Genomic DNA, 23819 nt, shown 5'->3' on the forward strand with positions numbered 1-23819 from the left:
CCTAAGTAACATAAAAAATAAAGAATTTGGAATTGACTTGGAGGATGCACAAAAAAGATTTGTTAAGATAGCCCTAGCTGTAGCAAAAAAATGTATTATGTCAACCTGGAAATTGGAAGATAATTTGAAAATACAACAATGGTATATAGAAATGAATAAATGTATTCCATTAGAAAAAATAACATATAGTTTAAGAAATAATATTGAAATATTCGAACAAGTATGGGAGCCTTACATTAAATACAATAGCGAAAACCTACCGGGAACAAACATTACCTAAGTTGATGGAAGGAGAAGAAAAGAAAAGAATGGACTCAGTAGAATTTCTGGTGTATTTTTGTTGAATGACAACATTGTCTAACTGAATTAATGCAACCTAGATTGTATAACTAAAATGGATGAGAGGGGGGGGGATGGGGGGGTGGCTTGGGAGGAGGGAGGGGGGAGGGAGAAAAAGTCACTGTAAATGTGTGGAAAAGAAAAAGTGTATATCATGGCTATTGTGATTTATGGTGTGAAAAATAAAAAATTTAAAAAAAAAAAAAAAAAAAGTTGCCAGGCTAGTATTTTGTGTGTTTTTTCTCCTAGCTCGTAATACTTCTGCTTTATTTTCATTATGTTCTTCTCCACCTTATATGTTTGTAATGTTTCGTATTTTATATTTTTGTCTGCCAATTCTCTTCTTTTTGTTGTATCTTCCCTTTTTGCTAGTTCTTTTTCTGTACTTACTATTTCCCTTTCCAACTGCTCTATATCCCGATTGTAGTCCTTTTTCATCTTAGTTACAAAACTTATTATCTGCCCTCTAATGAAGGCTTTCATTGCATCCCATAATATAAATTTGTCTTTCACTGATTCCATATTTATTTCAAAGTACATTTTAATTTGCTGTTCAATAAATTCTCTAAATTCCTGTCTTTTAAGTAGCATGGAATTTAATCTCCATCTATATATTCTTGTGGGATGTCCTCCAGTTCTATTGTTAATAACAGGGTTGAATGATCAGATAACAATCTAGCTTTATATTCTATTTTCCTAACTCTCCCTTGGATATGGGCTGACATCAGGAACAGGTCAATCCTTGAGTATGTTTTATGTCTATTCGAATAATATGAGTATTCCTTCTCCTTTGGGTGTTGCCTCCTCCATAGATCTAAAAGCTGCATTTCCAGCATTGATTTAACCATAAATTTAGCTACTTTGTTCTTTTTGCTAGTCTTTTATCCAGTTTTATCCACCTTTGGGTCCAAATTAAGGTTAAAATCCCCTCCTATCAATATATTCCCCTGCGTATCTACAATCTTCAAAAAAATATCTTGCATAAACTTTAGATCCTCTTCATTAGGTGCATATATATTGACCAAATTCCAGAATTCTGAATATATCTGACACTTTATCATTACATACCTCCCTGCTGGATCTATTATTTCCTCCTCTATTTTGAATGGTACATTTTTATTGATTAATATAGCTATACTTCTGGTTTTTGAATTATACGATGCTGCCGTTACGTGCCCTACCCAGTCTCTCCTTAATTTATTATGTTCCACTTTTTTTTTCAATAAATTTAATAGCCTCTTCCTTTTGATGTGGTTATGTATTCCATTAATATTTATAGTCATATAGTTCAATATGGCCATCTCATACTCTGTTACACCTCATTTCCGCTTCCTCACCACCACCTATCCCCTTTACCCCATTTTCATCTCTCAGTTTTCCCTTTTTGACCTTAATGTATGACAACACTCCTAAAACATAAAATACTTCAAAAACTCCCACATCTAAAATTCCCTTAACCCCACGTGTCCCCCACTTCTCTCAGTTGTCCTTTGTCCCTTGCCAGGCAACCACAACTCCCCTCTCCATTCGGATTGTGAACCCGCTCGCAAGCGTCAACTGAATTCGCAGTAATTGTTATTCTCTCCCACCCAACCCCCTCCAGAAAAAACTTTTATCTTCACATTTAAACAAAGCTCACCCTCTTCTTCTCTTTTTCCCCCCTTTTTCCCCCTCTCCCTTACTTCCCTTTTCTTTAGTTCTTACTTATACATTATTTTTACATCTTTATATGTAGTTTGTCGTCGTTCTTCGTTCTTGTTACATCTCTTCCTCTCTCTTTCTGTCCTGCAGGCGTTCTGCAAATTCTCGTGTTTTCTCCGGATCCAAGAACAGTCTGTTTTGCTTCCCCGGGATAACTATTTTAAGCACAGCTAGATATCTTAACATAAATTTGTAGCCGTTTTTCCGTAGGATCAATTTTGCTGTGTTAAACTCCTTCCTCTTCTTCAGGAGTTCAATACTTGTGTCGGGTAAAAAAATATTTTTTGACCCTTGTATTCCAATTCTCTAATTTTATTCCTTGCCCTCGCCAATATATTTTCTCTTGTCGTGTATCTCATAAATTCTACTAAAATGGATCTTGGTTTTTGTTGTGACTGTGGTTTTGGGGCTAGTGTTCTGTGTGCCCTTTCTATTTCCATTCCTTCCTGTATTTCTGGCATTCCCAGGACTTTTGGGATCCATTCTTTTATAAATTCTTTCATATTTGTGCCTTCTTCATCTTCCTTTAGGCCCACTATCTTTATGTTGATTCGCCTACTATAGTTTTCCATTATATCCATCTTCTGAGCTAACAACTCTTGTGACTCTTTAACTTTTTTGTTACTGTCTTCCAATTTTCTTCTTAGTCATTCACTTCCATTTCTACCGCCATTTCTCGTTCTTCCACACTTTCTAATCTTTTCCCTATTTCTGTCACGACCAGCTCTATTCTACTCACTTTTTCTTCTGTACTTTTCATTTTTCTTTTCATTTCACTAAATTCTAATGTCAACCATTCTTTTAATGCTTTCATTTGTTCTTGAAATTTTTTTTAATCAATACACTGTCCATCTATTTTACCTTCTATTCCTCTGTGCAGAGCTTGGTCTTCATCTTCTTCTTCTTTTTCTTCATCTGTGTCTGCTCTTGGGTTTGTGTCTTCTACTCCTCTTCCTTGTATCTGTGTCTCTTCTGACTTTCTTGTTGAGCTGCTTGCCTCAGTTTGTTGGGTGTTTTTTTGCATAGCTTCTTGTTGTTGGTCCTCTTCTTCTGGACTAGTTATCTGTTGGGCTTCCTGTTGCTGTTTTTCTTTCTTATCACTCTCTTTCCCGTTGCTTTCCTCTTCTTCCAGCTGAGAGCCCTGCTGTCGGGCATCTCTCAGCTGGTCACGCTGTAAGTTCACTCCACAGCTGGGCCCCCCTCCCGTTGGTGTTTTCCTTTTCCTTGGTGTGCACATTGCGCACTTCTGTTTGGCTCAGTGAGCCATTTTTGCAGTCCTGCGGTCAGGAGGTCGCGACCTTGGGGGGTCTCCACTAACCTCGGGGAGTGGGCTCCTCTGTCCACAGCGGGTCCCTGCCTCTTTATGCAGGTAAGGCCTTCTCCTTTCTCTTCCGGTGTCTTTCCTATTGTTTTTGGTTTTTCCTTCTTAGGTGCCATTTTCTTTCTTTTGTCCACACCTTTATCTTTTATTTGTTGTGTTTTGTGTTTCTTGAGCTTTGCGTTTTCTTCACTTTATTTCTTCTTTTCTGGAGAGGGCTGGTATATTCCTACCAGCCACTACTTCATCACGTGACTCCCCCAATTTTATTTCATGTTGAAGGCCATATAGAAATCCTGATACAGGTCTTCAGAAATGTTGAAAATTCTTTTCTTTCTTCTTCCCTCCCCTCCGATGCTGCTTGAACTGCTTAGTTCCTCCAGCAGATTGGTTTCTGCTATATAGAATTTTTCTTTTCTTAATAAAATGCATTTTTCAATGTTCTAAGAATTGTGAATTTATATTGCACTGAATTTACTTGTTATAAGTAAACTTGTGTTAATTTAAATTAAATATATATGTATGTCTAATGTATAATTGCTCTTGCAAGAGATGTCAATAGGCATATTATTTTTACCTGGTAATATACTGTAGCATCGATAGAGCAACAAATGTTGTGTTATGGACCACAATATTCCTTATGTGCTTTAAAGTGTAACACTCAGGGAATAGAATGATGGAAAAAGATTCTCACTCTGGACATAACTTGAGTTCTTTACTTAATGGGCAAATGGAAACAAGATTCAGAGCTTGTAATAACTGAAATTTTTAATTGTGATTTTTTTTCACACAATAGGAATTGAAGGGACTGAGAGATGGCCAAGACAAACTAGAAAGGATCTACATTGCAACGAAAGATGAACACCGCAATTTACAGCATCGCGGCTATTTGGAAAAAAATACTACTGTTGGGGAATTTGACCCAGATAGGTTAGATATAAATAAATTGGGCAGAAAAACCTGCTTGAGAACTCAAGATGAAGAACTTCAGCGCAACACATTGACCATTCATTTTCTCTAGCTAGTGCTGTTCAAGTCATTGAGTTCCTCCAGCAGATTGATTTTGCTCCAAATTTGAGCATTGAATCATGCATTCACAATCTATAAATAAATGGCATTTGGCACTTGCACATACTTTCTTTAATGTTAATTATTATTTTGACAAAATTCCTTGTTTTAACTATTTTGGTTAAAAATCATTTGTGAGGGAAGATCAATTTCCAACTTATTTAAGTTAAAAAGTTTAATTATAGTGCATACAAAATACAAGTAAGAGCAAATCATGATTAAGTTTATCTTCGATATTGTCTTTCTCTATTTGTAAATGAGTTTGCAATTAATACAGGAACTCCTGTGAAGGAAGAATACTATTTAATGATGTTGAAACAATCAATACTAATTTTTGTTTTTATCTACCCCATTTAAGCAAATAAATATTTTGCATAGATCAATGGATTCTAATGACAAATGCTGGTAATGCTTTTTCTATTAGCTGAAGTTTGTTAACACCTTACTATGTTGCAATTCTATTTGCCTTCACACCTCTGACAGCTTGCCTTAAATATCTTCCACTCCGTGTGTGAAAAATATGCCTTTCAAATATCCTTTAAACTTCCCCTTCCTCCATTAAAGTTTAAGCCCTCCAGTTGTAGACTCCCCTCCCCCTATTTTACTTGTGTCCCTCATAAATTTATAAACTTTGAGAAGGCAATTCCACAGCATCAACATTCTAATGAACATAATCCCAACCGATCCAATCTCACAATTCCATCCAACATGCTGGCTAATCTATTCTGCATTCTCTATGCCACCATATTCCTACCTATAGTGTAGCAACCCATACTGTTCACAATACTCTTACGTGTGTTCTAACCTATGTTTTGTACAGCTGCAACATAATGTACCAACTCTAGTACTTAATGCCTCATTCCATGAAGGCAAGCATTCAAAATGTTTATTTTTCACTATCCTGTCCAACTATGTAATCACTTTCAGGCAGCTATGGATTTGTAACCCAATATATCCCTGTACTTCATACTCCCAAAATCTGTAAATTATATGTCTGATCAGAATTTGACTTTCCAAAGTGCATTACCTCTAATTTCTCTGGATTAATTAGCATCTGCCACCACTGATCAATATTCCATTGTATCCTTAGACAACAATCTTCACTAGCTTTAACTCCACTAATTTTCAGGTTGTCTGCAAATGTACAAGCATTTTTGAAGTACAGATACAATTTTATTTTGCACATGAAAACAAGTTTACTTTTGAAATACAAGTGCTTTCACACCAAGATCTCTGTAAATTGGTGTGTCAACTACCTGTGTTTAAAGCCAGGTTGAATCAGATTGTTCACACTAAACCAAGAAAAACTGGTTCAATGTGACATTTACACTGGAGCCAATGCATTTCGTGTCAGCTCTGATACTACTTACCTTAGCAGATAAGTAATGGGATGAAAATGACCCCCCCCCCCACCCCCATACCGTGTTAGTTGTATTCACACAGGTAAGTGAAATGGTAAAAAGGTGATTAAATACTGGCTTTCAGGGTCAATGTGAAAGTACCTTTCTATTCCAAACTATTCAGGTGCTAAGGAAGTGTCACTAGTTTAAAGTTCCCTTGTGAAATTTACAATCAGGAAACTAAAGGGATAATTATATAGCAGAAAACTACATCTAAATGGTCAATTTTCCTTAGCAAGGATGACTGATGGGCTAAACAGCACACTGATGCTGTCAAATTGTTTCACTGAGGATGAGGCTCAAGCGCATGTCCCACTATTGTCATTAGAATTTTTATTCATATCAACTTCTGGTGTCTTCTGTTAAATAAAGAATGCTGAACAGTGATATTTTGTGATCCTCTGCTCCTCACCAGAGTGTACTTTGTAGTGTTTCCTAATGATATTAGCATAGATTCCACTGTGAATAAACTTAAACAATCATCCACTATTATTGTATGAAAATATGATAGATATCTAACTTTGACATGAGTAACTGAATTTAAAATAAAACTTGTAATTACAATCTTTCTGATCCTGATTATTTTTCTATGCAAGTTTCTCATTCCATGGTTTTTCCCCAAATCTTTATTTTACTTACTTCGCAATTCAAATGCAATTTATTTCTTATTCTTATTTCTTGTATCACCCTCTGCAAAGAATCTTCAGTCTGATTGAGAACCTTTCTGTTTCAGATAGTCTGTGAATGACCCCAAATTCAAATTTTACAATTGAATAAAGGAAATTTCCCTTTAGTGAAAATGAAAACAACAAACTAGATTGGCTGAACTCAGAACGAGGACCATATTTAGAGCAGTGTTGTGGGTTCTGGCCCTGTGTTCAGCTGTCCGGGATGAGCTGATGCTGATTCTGCATTTTGAAATTAAGAGAATTGTCATTGTTAAATTGATGAGCAAAATATAGCAATTTAAAAAAATATATTGGTTCTTTGTTTTAAATCTCCAGAGAAATTGAAGGAGAAATATTTAGATTAGGAATGGCACTGGAAAATATCAAGGAAAAAATTGATGAAGATATTTGTAATCAATCAAGTTCATATGATTCCATTCCTGAGCTGTCTTCAGTGTATTATGGGGTGAGTATTATGTAATTAAAATTCCTTGCCATTCAAAAATCAAGGAAATCAAATTAATTTAGTGAAATATGTCCTCATAAATTACAGTATATAAGACTACAACTGCATAAAGGCATCTGTGATTCTTTTTGCAAACGAGAAATGGTTTTAGATCTGTAATGCTAGAGTTTATGTATTAAAAATAAGTATTGAAAATTGATGAGTCCTGTGACATTTTCATCACTTTTTTTAAAAGAGCTAGAAACCTACAAGCTTTGTGGGATTTATTTAGACAAAAATTGAGTCGTCAAAAATGTACCGGGGTTGTAGATGAATTGGGTATAATTATGTGGCATGGGCCTGTGTGCTGAAATGGCCTGTTAATGTGCAGTATGTCTAAGAACAATACAAATCCAATGTCATTTTCCTTACTAAAGATTAGGCATTTCACCTTTTCTTTAAAGAATTCTAAATCTTCCATTACCCAAGACGGACCAAGGGAAGCACAAAAGGACAACTCAGTAAATGATGAAAGTGCAACGTGGAACAATTTTCAAATGGAGATGATGAAAAATGAGAACAATAGCTCACCTTTACTAAAAGATGCATGCAATCATATCCCACAAAGGTAAATAATAGATTATTTTTAACTGCAATTGGTCACTTGCTATATGAACATTATTAATTAAAGCAAGGATGAATTTGTGGGCAAAAGATACAGAGGAGGTATGGAGGGGTGTTCACACAGAATGATTAGGTTCTGTGCAAGCATAGTGAGAATAGTTGATACAAGTTGTCACAATGAACTTGGATACATACTTGAGGAAACATAATTTTCAGGATTATGGGGAATGAGCCTTTTCTCTGCCTTAATAATATTAGTTGATTAAGTAAATAGCCAAACTGGTTAATGGATTTCCATAGAGGAAGTTTAACTTTGTATTTAAAATAAATTATGGTAAGCTACTTTCCATGTAGCATTGTTGTATTTTCAGACTCTCTTCCATTTTCCAGATTGTCATTGCATTTTTTTGCTACTGCTATGGCTATCATGATGAAACTTTTTTTGGGCTCTATCCAATTTGAGACCTAGTTCTTTACCTCTTATATTATTTAAAATAAAAATTTCTGTATTTTTTGGAGGTTTTTTTGTGATTTTTGCTTAATCCTGACTTAGCTCTTCCCAAAAAGTATTCACTTTTATGCATGCCCAAATAGCATATCTCATTGTTCCAATTTCTTGTTTACAGTGAAAGCATCTATCCAATATTGTTGGGTCCCACTCTTTTAATTTTTGAGGGGTGATATATAGTCTGTGGAACCAGTTATATTGTATCATACATAGCCTTGAGTTTATTGTGTTCTTCATAGTTCCAGTTCATAGCTCTTCCCATATTTCATTCTTTATGTTTAAATCTTTTTCCCAGCTTTGTTTAGGTGTGTACCTTATTTCATCATTTTCCTTGCATTGCAGTTTAATGTACATGTTTGTTATAAATCTTATCATTGAATCTGTTATTACATATTCAAAGCTGCTTCCTTCTGCTAGTCTCAATCTGCTTCCCAATTTGTCCTTAAATAAGCTTTCAATTGATGGTATGCAAACATTATACCGTGAGTTATTCCGTATTTGCCCTTCAACTGTTCAACTGTTAATAAATTATTTCCCAAAAAGCAATTTTCTATTCCCTTGATTCTTTACTCTCCCATTCTCTAAAAAATAAGTTGTCTATTGTAAAAGGGATTGGTGAATTTTGCATCAGTAGCATTTTTGGTATTTGGTCATTTATCTTTTTTCTTTATACATGTATCTTCTTCCATATTTTAAGTAAATAATGCAGTACTGGTGAGTTATATTGCACCAGCTTTTCATCCCATTTATAAAATATATGCTCTGGTACCTTTTCTCCTATTTTATCTAGTAGTTCTATCCTAGTCCAATCCAGTTTCTCTCCCGTCTGATAAAAATCTGATAAGTACCTTAATTGCGCAGCTCTGTAATAGTTTTTGAAGTTTGGTAACTGCAATCCACCTTGTTTATATCTCTGTTAATTTGTCCATTGCTACCCTTGATTTCCCCCCCCCCCCCCATGAGAACTTCCTTATTATTCTCATTAGTTCTACAAAGAATTTCTCTGTCAAGGTGATTGGCAATGTTTGAAATAAGTATTGTACCCATGGAATACGTCCATTTTAATGCAGTTCACCCTCCCTATCAACGTTAGCAGTAATTATTTCCAATTTTCCAAGTCTTCCTGTATTTTCCTTATTAATGGTTGATAATTTAGTTTGTACAAGTGGTTTAGGTTATTGTCTATCCTGATACCAAGATATTGTATTGCTTGTGATTGCCATTTAAATGGAGATTCTTTTTTGAGTTCTGTATAGTCCACATTACTCATTGGCATCACTTCGCTTTTATTTGTGTTGACCTTGTACCCAGATATTTCTCCATACTCCTTCAATTTCTTGTATAACTCTTTTATTGATCTCTCTCGTTCTGTTAGGTATACTATGATGTCGTCTGCGAATAGACTAATTTTAAACTCATTATCCTTTATTTTTATCCCTTTTATTTTATTTTCCTTTCTTATCAGCTCCACCAATGGTTCTATTGCCAAGCTGAACAATAAGGGGGACAATGGGCACCCCTGCCTAGTTATCTGCTCAGTTTGAACTGGCTCAATACATATCCATTTACCACTACTTTTGCCAATGGTTTGTTATATAATATATTTTTCCAGAAGTTTAAATTTCTGTAACACTTTAAATAAGTAGTTCCACTCTACCCAGTCAAAAGCTTTTTCTGCATCTTACGCAACCGCCTCCATTGGACTTTTATTCCTTGAGCTGCATGAATTAAATTAATAAATTTACAAACATTATCTGCTGTTCGTCTTTTCTTGACAAATCGAATTTGGTCGTTTTACTAATTTTGGTACACAGTCGGTCAATCTGTTTGCTAATAATTTTCCTATTATCTTATAATCTGCGTTTAGTAAGGATATTGGTCTATATGATGCTAGTGTTAATGGGTCCTTCCCCATTTTGGTATTACTGTGATTATTGCTGTCTTGCATGATTCTAATAAGTTTTGTTTCTTCCACCTGCTTCATTACTTCCAGGAGGTGTGGGATTAATAACTCTTTAAATGTTTTATAAAATTCTATTGGAAATCCATCCTCCCCTGGTGTTTTATTGTTTGGTAGCTTTCTTAATATGGCCTGTACTTCTCTATTTCAAATGGTTTTATCAGTTTACTTTGGTCCTCTACTTACAGTTACGGCAATTCAATTTTAGCTAAAAACTCATCTATTTTATTGTTTTTTTCCTTGTTTCTCAGTTTGGTACAGTTGCTTATAAAATTCTTCAAAGTTTTCATTGATCTCTATTGGGTTGCATGTTATTTGCTTATCATTTTTCCTTCTTGATATTATGGCTCTTTTAGCTTGCTCTGTTTTAAGTTGCCAGGCCAATATTTTGTGCGTGTTTTCTCCCAATTTGTAATACCTTTGTTTTGTTTTCATTATGTTCTTCTCCACCTTGTACATTTGTAATATTTCGTATTTTATTTTTTTGTCGGCCAACTCTCTCTTTTTCTTTATATCCTCCCTTTTCACTAATTTCTTTTCTGTAATTGCTATCTCCCTTTCCAACTGCTCTACTTCCCGGTTGTATTCCTTTTTCATCTTGGTTACATAGCTTATTGTCTGTCCTATAAAGAAGGCTTTCATTGCATCCCATAGTATAAACTTATCTTTTATGGACTCTGTGTTTATCTCAAAGTATGCTTTAATTTGGCATTCAATAAAGTCCCTAAATTCCTGTCTTTTAAGTAGCTTGGGGTTTAACCTCCATCTATATGCTCTTGGTGAGCTTTATACTCAGTTTTCCTGACTCTCCCTTGAATTTGGGCCAACAACAAAAACATATCTATTCTTGAGTATGTCCTGTGCCTACTCGAGTAGTATGAATATTCCCTCTCTTTTGGATGTTGCCTCCTCCATATTAGTTTCATTTCGTGCATCGATTTAACCATGAATTTGGCCACTTTATTCTTTTTGTTTACTATCTTTCCAGCTTTATCCAACACTGGATCTAAATTAAGGTTAAAATCCACCCTATCAAATGTTTCCCTGCATATCTGCTATCTTCAAAAAGATATCTTGCATAAACTCTTGATCTTCATTAGGCGCGTAAATATTGAACGAATTCCAAAATTCTGAATATATCTGACATTTTATCATTACATATCTTCCCGCGGGGTCTATTTCCTCCTTTATCTTGATTGGTACATTTTTATTAAATAGTATGGCTACAACCCTAGCTTTTGAACTGTATGATGATGCCACTACATGACCTACCCAGTCTCTTTTCAATTTGGTATGCTCCGCCTCGGTTAGATGCATTTCCTGTACAAATGCTACATCTATTTTTTTCCTTTTTGAGTAGTGTGAGTAGCCTCTTCCTTTTAATTTGGTTATGTATTCCACTGATGTTTATGGTCATATAGTTCAACATAGCCATCTTATACCTTTGTTTTCACTTTTTCTCCTCCTCGGCTCCCCATCTCCTTTCTTCCATTATTGTTTTAATTTTTCCTTATTTTTCTCAATACACAACGACATGTTTAAAACACAAAATACCCCAAAAATCCCCACGACAAATAACACAAAGTATACTTTTACCCCAAATAATGTTGAAACCCCCCCCCTCCCACTTTGGGTTGCTCCTAGTCCCTTGCTGGGCAACCACAACTCCCCTTTCTATTTGGTTTGCGATAATACTTGCAAGCGTCAACCGGTTTTCGCAGTGATGGTTTCCCCAGCCCCCCGCCAGAGAAACACTATTTATTTGCTATACATATAACAAAGCTCTCTTTTTTCCTCCTTTTCCCTTCTCTTTTTCAACTTTACTCTGTATTTACATTGTGTATCTTTTATATTACTACGTATTTTTATACCATTTCTTGCCAGTCTTTTTTCTTGTTACTCCTCTTCATCTCGTTTCTAGACCTGCAAACGTTCTGCAAATCCTTGGGCTTCCTTTGGATCTGAGAACAGTCTATTCTGTTCCACAGGGATGAATACTTTAAGTGTCGCAGCACAAAGTTGTAGCCTTCCTTCCATAAAATCGTTTTCACCGTATTAAACTCCTATTAAACTCCTTCCTCGTCTTTTAAAAGTTCAAAACTTGTATCCGAGTAAACAATTATTTTTTGTCCCTTATATTCCAATGGCTGTTTGTTTTCTCTTACTTTACTCCTTGCCCGCTCCAGTATATTCTCTCTTGTTGTATATTTTAGAAGCTTTATTAAAATGGATCTCTGCTTTTGGTGTGGTTGCGGCTTTGGTACTAGTGCTCTGTGTGCCCTTTCTATTTCTATTTTTTCTTGTAGGTCTGTTGCTTCCAACACCTTCGGGATCCATCTTTTTATAAATTCCTTCATGTCTGTCCCTTGACCTTCTTTTAGGCCCACTATTTTTATGTTACTGCGCCTACTGTAGTTTTCCAATATGTCAATTTTCTGGGATAACAAATCTTGTGTCTCCTTGATTTCTTTATCTCTTCCAATTTTCCTCTTAATTCATTTCTTTCTATTTCTATAGCTGTTTCTCATTCTTCCACATTTTCTACTCTTTTCCCTATTTCTGTCATGGCCAACTCTAAACTTTGCATTTTGTCTTCTGCTCTTTCCATTTTCCTTTTAATTGCATTAAATTCAATTGTTAACATTTCTTTTAATAGCCTCATTTGGTCTTCAAAAAAGTCTTTATCTATAGTCTGTCTATTACCTTTACTTCTTTCCTATGTAGATCTTGGTCTTCTTCCTTTTCTTTTTCTGGGTCTGTGTCTTCTCCCTCTCTTCTCTGTCTCTTCAGCTCTCTCTGGTGAGCCATTTCTGCCTCTTTGTTGGGCCTCCAGTTGCAGGGCCTCTTGCTGCTGGGTCTCCTGCCACAGGACGTCCCGTTGCTGGACACCCTGCCACCGATCGCCTCCTTCCTGCTCCTCGTATCTTTGCTCGGCCCTCTCCTGCTCTTCCTGACTCTGGGCGTCCCCCAGCTGAGCGCCCCTTTGCTGGGCGTCTCTCAGCTGGGCGCCCTGCTATTGTCCGTCCTTCAACTGGGCCCCCCTCCCGTCGGTGTCTTCTCTTTCTTTTGTGCAGTTGTGCATTTTTTGCTGGCTCCGAGAGCCATTTTTATAGTCCACCGGTCGGAAGGTCGCCACTTCTCCGGTCACCTACCAGCTTCTGGGGTTGGTTGATCCTCTTCACGGTGGCTCCCTGCTCCCATGTGCAGGTAAGGCCATCTTCTTTTTTCTCTGTCATTCTGGCTTTATTTTTTTGGTGCCGACTCCTGGCTCTTCCTTGTTACTTTATTTACTTTATCTTGTGTTTTGTGCTTGTTTGGCTCTGGGTTTTTTTTTGGATTTTTTTTCCTTTTCTCTGGAGAGGGCTGGTTCTACTCGACTGGCCACTATGCCGTCACTTAACTCCTGTTTCTGCATTCTCTTTAAACTCTGTGGGAGCTTGTTGCTCCATATTCCTTTGAAACTCAAGTTCTCATTCTCCTTTGTAAACTCCTAAGGCTCCTGTTTCCCTCTAAACTGTTTTTTCTTGAAAATTCATTATAAAACTCTAACATAATAAAAACTGCTTTGGGATACCAATTGGAATAACAATCAGTCAGCCAATTCTCAGGAAGAGAGGGTAGTCCTATCGCAAGGGAGTGGGATTTGTATTCTCTGGAGTTTAAAAGTATAACAGCTGATCTGCTAGAAATATCCAAGACCCCAAGGGAGCAAGACAGGGTAATGTTGAGGTATTTCCAATTGTGTGGAAAGTCTCAAATGTGGTACATAATTTAAGATAAGGGGGCAGACATTTAAAACTGACACAAAGGTGATGAATCTATAGAATTCTCTTCCCTCTTTAAAGAAGAGATAGACACATACAGTATTTGAAAGATGAGGGAATCGTGTGCCACGAGGAACTATAGATCCCATGAAATACACTCACTGTCTAACCCTAATATTGGTAATTCCTGAAGACATTATTTGCAGACTGCCCTCTACCATCCTACTGACCAAACCCATTCACTAACCTCTCAGCCCAATAGTCCACCAATCTTCCTTCTAATCTTCTGTTCTGTCCTCAAGGGCCTTTAATATACCAAGGCCGTGTCTTCTTCAAATTGCTACTACCGGTGAAGGAGATACAGGAGCCTGAAGATGAACACCAGCACAAGGAGAGCTTCTTCCCCTCTTCCATTAGATTTCTAAATGGGCAAACACTACCTCACTATCTCTTATTTTACATGAATTTATTTATTTTTAAATGTAATTTATAACAACATTGCACTGTAATATTGCTGAAAAAACAACAAATTTGATGATATTTTCAGGACAATAAATGATGATTCTGACCAGTAGGTCAACCTGGTACCAACCTTCCTAATCAGTTCCCTCTCCTGGTCCTGGCATAATATTTCCACTTTTGATGAACAATCTCCCCCACTGCACCCCTCCCCAACCACTAGAATGGTAAGGCATGCAAAGGGAAAGCTTTTTAATTAGTGGAAAACCTGTTCCATAGCTCACCTTGTGGCAATTGAATGTTCCAGCAGTAGATGCTCAAGCAAAATATTCATGCAGGATAGTTTTATCCACCTAAACAAGCACCTGATCTATCTCTGTTTTCCTTGGAGATGCAGGAACCTCTTAGTCATACATAGAAAGATGTAATAAGGAAAAGAAAATGTTTGGAATTGAACTTCGTTTGCCTTTGAAACACTGATGAATTATGTGCCAGGTCAAAGTTTGAAATAACAAGTTGTTTAATGATAACTGAAGATGTCTAAAGTAAAAATAACTGAGATTTTAAGGTTGAAGGACCACAAAATGTAAAAAATATTATGTTTTCAAGGAAACTCATCAGTTTTGGCTCAATAGTCCTAATGTCTGAAAACATAATCACAATTTTTAAAAAATTCTGCTGCAACAACTTTCAGAAACAGCTTATCCATCTAGATAGCAAATACTTAAATGCCCCAAATAACATATTCATTCTTTTGTCTTTCTTTTGTTCAATATAGACAATCTCCTATTGTACCAACAAAAGCAGAGAGTAATATTAAATCTTCACTATATCATGCAGATTTATGTTTGAACAGAACTTCAGATTTACAAAGCACCTCATTCCAAGGGCAGGAATTATTGAATGAATTTAAGGTATGAATGACAGGGATTTTTCCCCTATTTGCATTTAAGTGTAAACTCAGCAAATTTTTGCATACAGCAAGAACTTTACTGAACGACTGTGAGGAGATTGCAATGCAGAGTTTCAAAGATGAGTTCAGTGAATGCTAATTTCTCTCAAAACTTTTACACACTTCATTTTCCAAGAATGTTGCTTAAAAAATAAACTTTGGGAAGCATAGCTGTCACGTAGAACTGTGCCTGAAATTCTATAATCTCACTCCAAGGAGCAGGACATGCATGGACATATGTGATCTGTAGGTCATGAAATATATGTCAATTATTAAACATAAATAGAAAATATAGAAAACAACACTCGAGGGAACATCTGTGAAGAGAATAGACAAGTTATTATTTTAGTTATAGAATATTTAAACTAAGTTAGTATCAATGAATAGCACTTAAATGGATGATTTTGTGATCAACACCAACTATGACTGAGAAAGCAAATGGGTGACATCTACTTAGGATTGCATTGAAGGAGTTATTGGACAGTATGGAAGATTAAGATGAGATAAATATCCTGGCTTTGCTCTGCATGGAAAAGTGTCTAGCTTTTGTTTACTAGTTCAATAATTAAAGGAGAATCAACCTGTGCTCATTACATTCCCAGAAGTATAATGACCTTTTATAATATTATCCAATTTTGTAGCATTTTCCATTCCCACAGCATTGGAAAACAGCATCTTTTACTTACTTCATTAGATGAATCTCAGACAGATAAGTAACCAATTCTCCATTTACAAAATAATAATAAAATGTATTTTCCTTTTATTTCCAAATTAATTCTCCTGTGTGATCATTAGTAATCTTGAGAAACCTATCTTTAATTCCCAGGGGACTAAAATACAAATCCTGAAGGATTCTCAACATCACAACATACTGTGATCAGTAAATTGCAACATGATAGAGTACAATTAATGCAATTTGACCAGCTACCTGCATGACTACTCTTTGAACTTTAAGGAATAGTCTTCCTACCAGTTATACAATTTGCCAAAATTGGTCAAAAAGAGCACAAGATTATGGAATTTCAGGTATAGTTTTCATTCATCAGAAATAGATTTTGGCAATCTTTTTATGTTGTTTTTTTTTAAAAAGTGTCATTCTGGAAGTCGTTCCTTCTTCAAAGATGGGTCTACTACTGGTCAAATTGATTATGGTCATATTCTGCCTCTGGCATTTTTGAGAAAGCTCTTAATATAAATTTATTGAATGCTAATAGATAATTGTTGTGAAAATGAAGACCATGCAAAAGTGTCTCTGTATTTTTTTATTTAATTTCATTTCAATTGTGTGTGGCTCAGTATGACAATAACACCATCTACAAATTTGCTCATATTATCATGGTAATGGGTTGTATAAAAAATGACGAGACAGCATACAGGAGGGAGATTGAAATCCTGACTGAATGGTGCACCAACAACATCCTTGAACACAATATCACCAAAACTAAGGAGCTGATTGTTGACTTCAGGAAGGAAAAGCCAGAAGAATATAATCCAGTGATCATTGGGGATCAGAGGTGGAGAGGGTGAGCAAATTTAAGTTCTTGAGAATCACTATCTTAGAGCATCATTTCTGGAGCCAACACGCTAATGGCATTGTGAATAAACCACTTCAGTGCCTCTACTTCCTCAGGAGTTTGAGGAGGTTTGGTATGACATCAGAAACCTTTGCAAATTTCTACAGAGGAGTGGTAGAAAGTGTGCTGACCAGCTGCTTCATGGTCTGGTTTGAGGACACCATTAACCCTGAGCGTAAAGCCCTCCAAAAGGTAGTGGACACAGCCCAAGACGTCACATGCGAAACCCTCCCCATTATTGATAACATCTGCAGAAAACACTGCCGTCAGAGAGCAGCAGCAATTATCAAGGATACACACCACCTAGCACAAGCTCTGTTCTTGCTGCTGCCATCAGAAAAGAGGTATAGGTGCTATAAGTCTCGCACCACCAGTTTCAGAAACAGCTGCTACTCCTCTACCATCAAATTCAATCAGGGACTAATTTAAGAACTCTTATTTGTTCACTTCATTGATTTTTAAAAAATTTCTGTCTGTACTGCATAGTCAATTTGTTTACATTTGTTATCTGTTTATGGTTCTTTATTTGTTTAGTTGTATATGCTGTATACAGTTTTTTGCACTACCAATAAGTGGTAATTCTGCCTTGCCTGCAGAAAAAAAAATCTCAGGGTTGTATGTGATGTCATGTATGTACTCTGACAATAAATATGAATTCTGGAATGTACTGCAAGAATTTTTTATTTATGTGAGAGACTGACTTTCAACAGTGTTACTATTTTTAAATACATTTAAAAATATTTATTAATCTGAAAAGGCCACTAAATTCTGATGTATTGGGGTAATAGACAGATCAAAACATAGGAGCAGGAATAGGCTGCCCAGCTATGGAGCCTGATATGCCATTCATTTAGATAATCGTCCTGTCCCATAATCTTTGATTTCTGCAATGTCCAGAAATCTATCAATCCATAGTTAAAAGAATACAATAAATACACTTCAACAGCCTCCTAAGGTAGAGAATTTCAAATGTTCACCACTATCTGGGTGAAGAAATATATTGTTATAAATTGGGAATAAAACATGGGATTCTGTTATAAATTACTTATTCAGGAAAAGACCCGATTTTTTAATTTTATTTTTATAATTATTACGTTTGAGAGTAAACACAAATCAATTTGACAACAGTCATAGTAATGAAAACCAAACCTTATGTATTCTGGATGGAGTTCTGACCAGTAACCATATAACCATATAACCACTTACAGCACAGAACAGGCCAGTTCGGCCCTACTAGTCCATGCCGTAACAAATCCCCACCCTCCTAGTCCCACTGACCAGCACCCGGTCCATACCCCTCCAGTCCTCTCCTATCCATGTAACTATCCAGTCTTTCCTTAAATGTAACCAATGATCCGCCTCAACCATGTCTGCCGGAAGCTCATTCCACATTAGCAAATACAAGCAACAAGATTTACTATCAAGGATAGTAAATCGAAATCAACGGTAAGAAGAGGGGAAGAGAAGACAACGGAGGAAGAAGGAGAAGGCCTTACCTGTTCGAAGAGGCCCGCGGTGGAGAGAGAAACCCGCTCCCTCAGGTCGGTAGAAAGTGGACTACAAAAATGGCTCGTTGAGCCGAGTAAAAGTGCGCAACCGCGCATGCGCATGAAAAAAAACACACCGACGGGAGGGGTGACCAGCTGGGGAGTCGATCTCCACAGCCGGCAACGACAGCTGCAGAACACCTGCAGCAAGAAGAGAACACAGAAGACAATGAAAGCAAGAAAGAAGAGAAGAAAAGGGCAACAAAGAAACAACAGATGGCCAACCCAGAGGAAGAAGAAGAGGAAGAGGAAGAGTACAGTGAAATAGAAGAAGAAAAGGATATACTTTCTCTTATTAAAGAATACATGGAGTCATTTAAAGAATGGCAAACACAGGAATTTAAGGATTTAAGAAGAATAAACAACACAGAAGAGAAAATGAATAAAATAGATATGACCTTAACAGAAATGGGAAAGAAAATGGACAAGATGGAAGAGCGGGAAGCAGCAGTAGAAATGGAGGTAGAGGACTTAAAAAAGAAATTAGAGGAATCTAATAAAAAAGTTATAGAGACACAAGAACTGTTAGCTCAGAAAATAGATATAATGGAAAATTATAACAGAAGAAATAACATAAAGATAGTGGGCCTTAAGGAAGATGAAGAAGGCAAGAATATGAGAGAGTTTATAAAAGATTGGATCCCTAGGATCCTAGGATGTCCAGAACTACAGCAAGAAATGGAAATAGAAAGGGCACATAGAGCATTGGCCTTTAAACCACAACCACAACAAAAACCAAGATCTATTTTAGTAAAATTCCTAAGATATACTACAAGAGAAAAGGTACTGGAGAAGACAATGGAAAAAGTAAGAGAGGGCAACAAGCCACTGGAGTACAAAGGTCAAAAAATCTTCATTTATCCAGATATAAGTTTTGAACTCCTAAAGAAGAGAAAGGAGTTCAATACAGCAAAGGCGATTTTATGGAAGAAAGGGTATAAATTTATACTAAAGCATCCAGCGGTATTGAAAATATTTATTCCAGGACAACAAAACAGACTATTCTCGGATCCAGAAGAAGCACGAAAAATTGCAGAACAATTACAAAATAGAGTGAGGGATGAAGACGTGTAATGAGAGTAAAAATGACCACGATTTATATGTATGTGGGTAAAGAGGTATAATGTGTATATGTATAATATGCATACGTGAATGTATCCGTATTTAGAGAAAAATATAGATAGTATAGACAAGAATTAATAAGGGAAGGAAATGGAATAGAGGGAATAAGGAGGGAACTAATAGAGTGACCTTTGTTACATATGAAAAGTGAAATCTTTTCTGGGGGGGGCTGGGTGGGGAGGAGTTGCGGTCACTGCAAAATCAGCTGACGCTTGTGAGTGAATTCGCAAACCCAAATGGAGAGGGGAGATGTGGTTGTCCGACAAGGGATAAAGGACAACTCAGGAGGGGAAGGGGAGATTGGGGCTAAAGAAGTTTTAAATAGGAGAATAAGGAAAATGTTTGATGTTTTAGGAATGTTGTCTTATAAAGGGTTTAAAATAAGAAAACAGAAATGGAAAAGGAGGAAAGGTAATGATGGAAAAACGGAAAGGGAAGATAAACAAAGTATGAAATGGCTACGTTGAACTATATGACTTTAAATATTAATGGAATACATAACCAAATTAAAATGAAGAAACTGCTAAATTTACTGAAAAAAGAAAAAATTGATATAGCATTTGTGCAAGAAACACACTTAACTGAATTGGAGCACAAGAAATTAAAGAGAGATTGGGTAGAACATGTAACAGCAGCATCGTATAATTCAAAAGCAAGAGGAGTGGCTATATTAATTAGTAAAAATGTGCCATTTAAAATAGAAGAGGAAATAATAGATCCAGCAGGGAGATATGTAATGATAAAATGTCAGATATATTCGGAGTTTTGGAAGCTACTCAATGTATATTCACCTAACGAAGAAGATCAAAAGTTTATGCAAGATTTCTTTTTGAAGGTAGCAAATACGCAAGGGAACATATTAATAGGAGGAGATTTCAACCTGAATTTGGATTCAAATATGGATAAAACTGCGAAAAAAATTAACAGAAAGAACAAAGTAACCAAATTTATAATTAAATCAATGGAAGAAATGCAACTTTTGGATATATGGAGGAAACAACACCCAAAAGAAAAGGAATATTCATATTACTCGGCTAGACATAAAACATACTCAAGAATAGACCTATTTTTGTTATCAGCTAGTATGCAAGATAGAGTAAGAAAAACAGAATATAAAGCTAGAATACTATCGGACCATTCACCCTTAATATTGACAGTAAAGCTAGAGGACATCCCTCCAAGAATGTATAGATGGAGATTAAACCCCATGTTACTTAAAAGGCAGGATTTTAGAGAATTTATTGAAAAACAAATAAAAATGTATTTTGAAATAATTACGGAATCAGTGGAAGATAAGTTTATACTATGGGTTGCAATGAAAGCATTCATTAGAGGGCAAATAATAAGTTATATAACCAAGATGAAGAAGGACTATAATCAGGAAACAGAGCAGTTGAAAAGGGAAATAGTAAATATAGAAAAAAAAATTAGCAATGAAGGAAGATACAACTAAAAGAAGAGAATTGGTGGATAAAAAAATAAAATATGAAACACTACAAACATATAAGGCGGAGAAGAATATAATGAAGACAAAACAGAAATATTATGAACTGGGTGAAAAAAAGCACAAAATCCTAGCATGGCAGCTTAAGACAGAACAAGCTAAGAAAATGGTATTGGCATCAAGGAAAAAAGACAACCAAATTACATATAATCCAAAAAAAATTAAGGAAAACTTTAGAGAATTCTATGAACAATTATACCGAACTGAAAACGAAGGGAAAGAAGGGAAAATAGATGAATTTCTGACTAAAATTGAACTACCAAAACTACAAATAGAGGAACAAAATAAATTAACAGAACCATTTGGAATAGTAGAAATACAAGAGATAATAAAAAAATTACCAAATAATAAGATTTGGATTTCTATTGGATTTCCAATAGAATTCTACAAAACATTTAAAGACTTATTAATTCCGCCCCTCCTGGATGTAATCAACCAGATTGATGAAACACAAAGCTTACCAGATTCATGTAAAACAGCAATAATAAAGCAAGGGAAAGATCCACTCTTACCAGCGTCATATAGACCAATATCTTTACTAAACACAGATTTATAAGATAATAGCTAAACTATTAGCAAACAGATTAGCAGAGCATGTACCAAAAATGGTAAATTTAGACCAAACTGGATTTATCAAAAAAAGACGCACAACAGACAATATTTGTAAATTTATTAACTTAATTCATGCAGTAGAAGGAAATAAAGCACCTACAGTAGCAGTTGCTTTAGACGCAGAGAAGGCCTTTGACAGAGTAGAATGGAATTATTTGTTCAAAGTATTGCAAAAATTCAGTTTACCCGAGAAGTATATTAATTGGATTAAAGCATTATATAAGGGACCGTTAGCCAAAGTGACAGTAAATGGACATGTATCAAAGCAATTTAACTTAAGCAGGTCAACGCGGCAGGGATGCCCACTATCACCTTTATTGTTTGCGTTAGCTATAGAACCACTAGCAGAATTGATAAGAATAGATAATAATATAAAAGGAATAAAAATAAAAGACAAGGAATATAAAATCAGTCTATTTGCGGATGATGTTATAGTGAACTTAACAGAACCAGAACTATCAATAAAAGAATTATACAAGAAATTGAAGGAATATGGAGAAGTGTTGGGTTACAAGATAAACGTAAATAAAAGTGAAGCAATGCCTATGAATAATGCGGATTTCTCAAAATTTAAGAAGGAATCTCCATTTAGATGGCAAATGCAGGCAATAAGATACCTAGGTGTACAAATAAACAAAAATCTCGGCCAACTATATAAACTCAATTATTATCCACTAATGAAAAAATTACAGGACGATTTAGAGCATTGGAAAGATTTACCACTAACACTAATATTAAGGATAAACTGTATTAAAATTAACATTTTTCCAAGGATATTATACTTATTTCAGGCATTGCCAATACAACTGACAGAAAAATTCTTCAAGAAGAAAATAATAAGGAAATTTTTATGGAGAGGGGGGAAACCGAGGATAGCACTAGATAAATTAACAGAATGGTATAAACAAGGAGGCTTACAACTGCCAAACTTTAAAAATTATTATAGAGCTGCACAATTAAGATACCTATCAGATTTTTATCAAACAAGGGAAAAACCAGACTGGACGAGATTAGAATTAGATAAAATAGGGGAAAAGATACCTGAACACATTATATAAATGGGATGAAAAATTGGTACAACATAGAAGTTCTCCAGTATTACATCATCTCCTCAATATTTGGAAGAAGATTCATGTAGAAAGAAATAAAACAAATTATCAATTACCAAAACTAATATTGACACAAAACAAGTTACTCCCTTTTACAATAGATAACCTTTCCTTTAGAGAATGGGGAAAAAAAAGGGATTAAAAGAATAGAAAATTGTTTTTCAGGAAATAGATTCTTATCCTTTGAACAAATGAAAGATAAGTACAATATAACTGGAGATACAGCGCTGGCATATTACCAATTGAGATCCTACTTGAAGGATAAATTAGGAAGCAGTTTGAGTTTGCCAGAGGCAAGTAACCTTGAATATGTGATTACAGATACAATGATAATCAAAAGATTTATAACAAATATGTATATTAAACTGCAAGAAAAGGAGAATGAGGAAACAAATGGTAAAACTAAACAAAAATGGGAACAAGATTTAAATATAAAGATAAAAAAGGAAACATGGGAGAAATTATGTTCTGGAACGATGAGAAATACAATAAATACGAGGCTACGTATGATACAATATAACTGGATACACAGACTATACATTACACCTCAAAAGTTAAATAAATGGGACCCAACAGTATCTGATAGATGTTTTCGATGTAAAAAAGAAATGGGAACAACAATTCATGCAATCTGGACATGTGAGAAAGTAGAAAGATTTTGGGAAGATCTCAATCAGATATTAAATAAAATAACAGAAAACAATATACCAAAGAATCCAGAGATCTTTCTCCTAAGTAACATAAAAAACAAAGAATTTGGAATTGATTTGGAGGATGCACAAAAAAGATTTGTTAAGATAGCTCTAGCGTAGCAAAAAAATGTATTATGTCAACCTGGAAATTGGAAGATAATTTGAAAATACAACAATGGTATATAGAAATGAATAAATGTATTCCATTAGAAAAAATAACATATAGTTTAAGAAATAATATTGAAATATTCAAACAAATATGGGAGCCTTACATTAAATACAATAGCGAAAACCTACCGGGGACAATCATTACCTAAGTTGATGGAAGGAGAAGGAAAGAAAAGAATGGACTCAGTAGAATCTCTGGTGTATTTTTGTTGAGTGACAACATTGTCTGACTGGTTTAATGTATCCTAGATTGTATACCTTAAATGGATGGGAGGGGGGGGGTGG

General features: G+C 35.4%; 1 protein-coding gene across 13 annotated transcripts in view; it reads left to right on the forward strand.

Moving 5' to 3' along the window:
• LOC138763574 (uncharacterized) overlaps positions 1-23819 on the forward strand; it is a 138887-nt gene that overhangs the window by 66346 nt on the left and 48722 nt on the right. For all 13 annotated transcript variants that reach the window (XR_011357664.1, XR_011357666.1, XR_011357665.1 and 10 more), the window contains 4 exons: positions 4155-4288; positions 6831-6960; positions 7404-7567; positions 15033-15168. Coding sequence is in view for 10 of the 13 variants with exons in the window: in XM_069937943.1 (XP_069794044.1) it covers positions 4155-4288; positions 6831-6960; positions 7404-7567; positions 15033-15168 (564 nt within the window). In the remaining 3 variants the exon portion in view is untranslated. The remainder of the gene's footprint in view (positions 1-4154; positions 4289-6830; positions 6961-7403; positions 7568-15032; positions 15169-23819) is intronic.

The sequence above is a fragment of the Narcine bancroftii genome, chromosome 5 (assembly GCF_036971445.1).
Source record: "Narcine bancroftii isolate sNarBan1 chromosome 5, sNarBan1.hap1, whole genome shotgun sequence".
Taxonomy (NCBI): Eukaryota; Metazoa; Chordata; class Chondrichthyes; order Torpediniformes; family Narcinidae; genus Narcine; species Narcine bancroftii.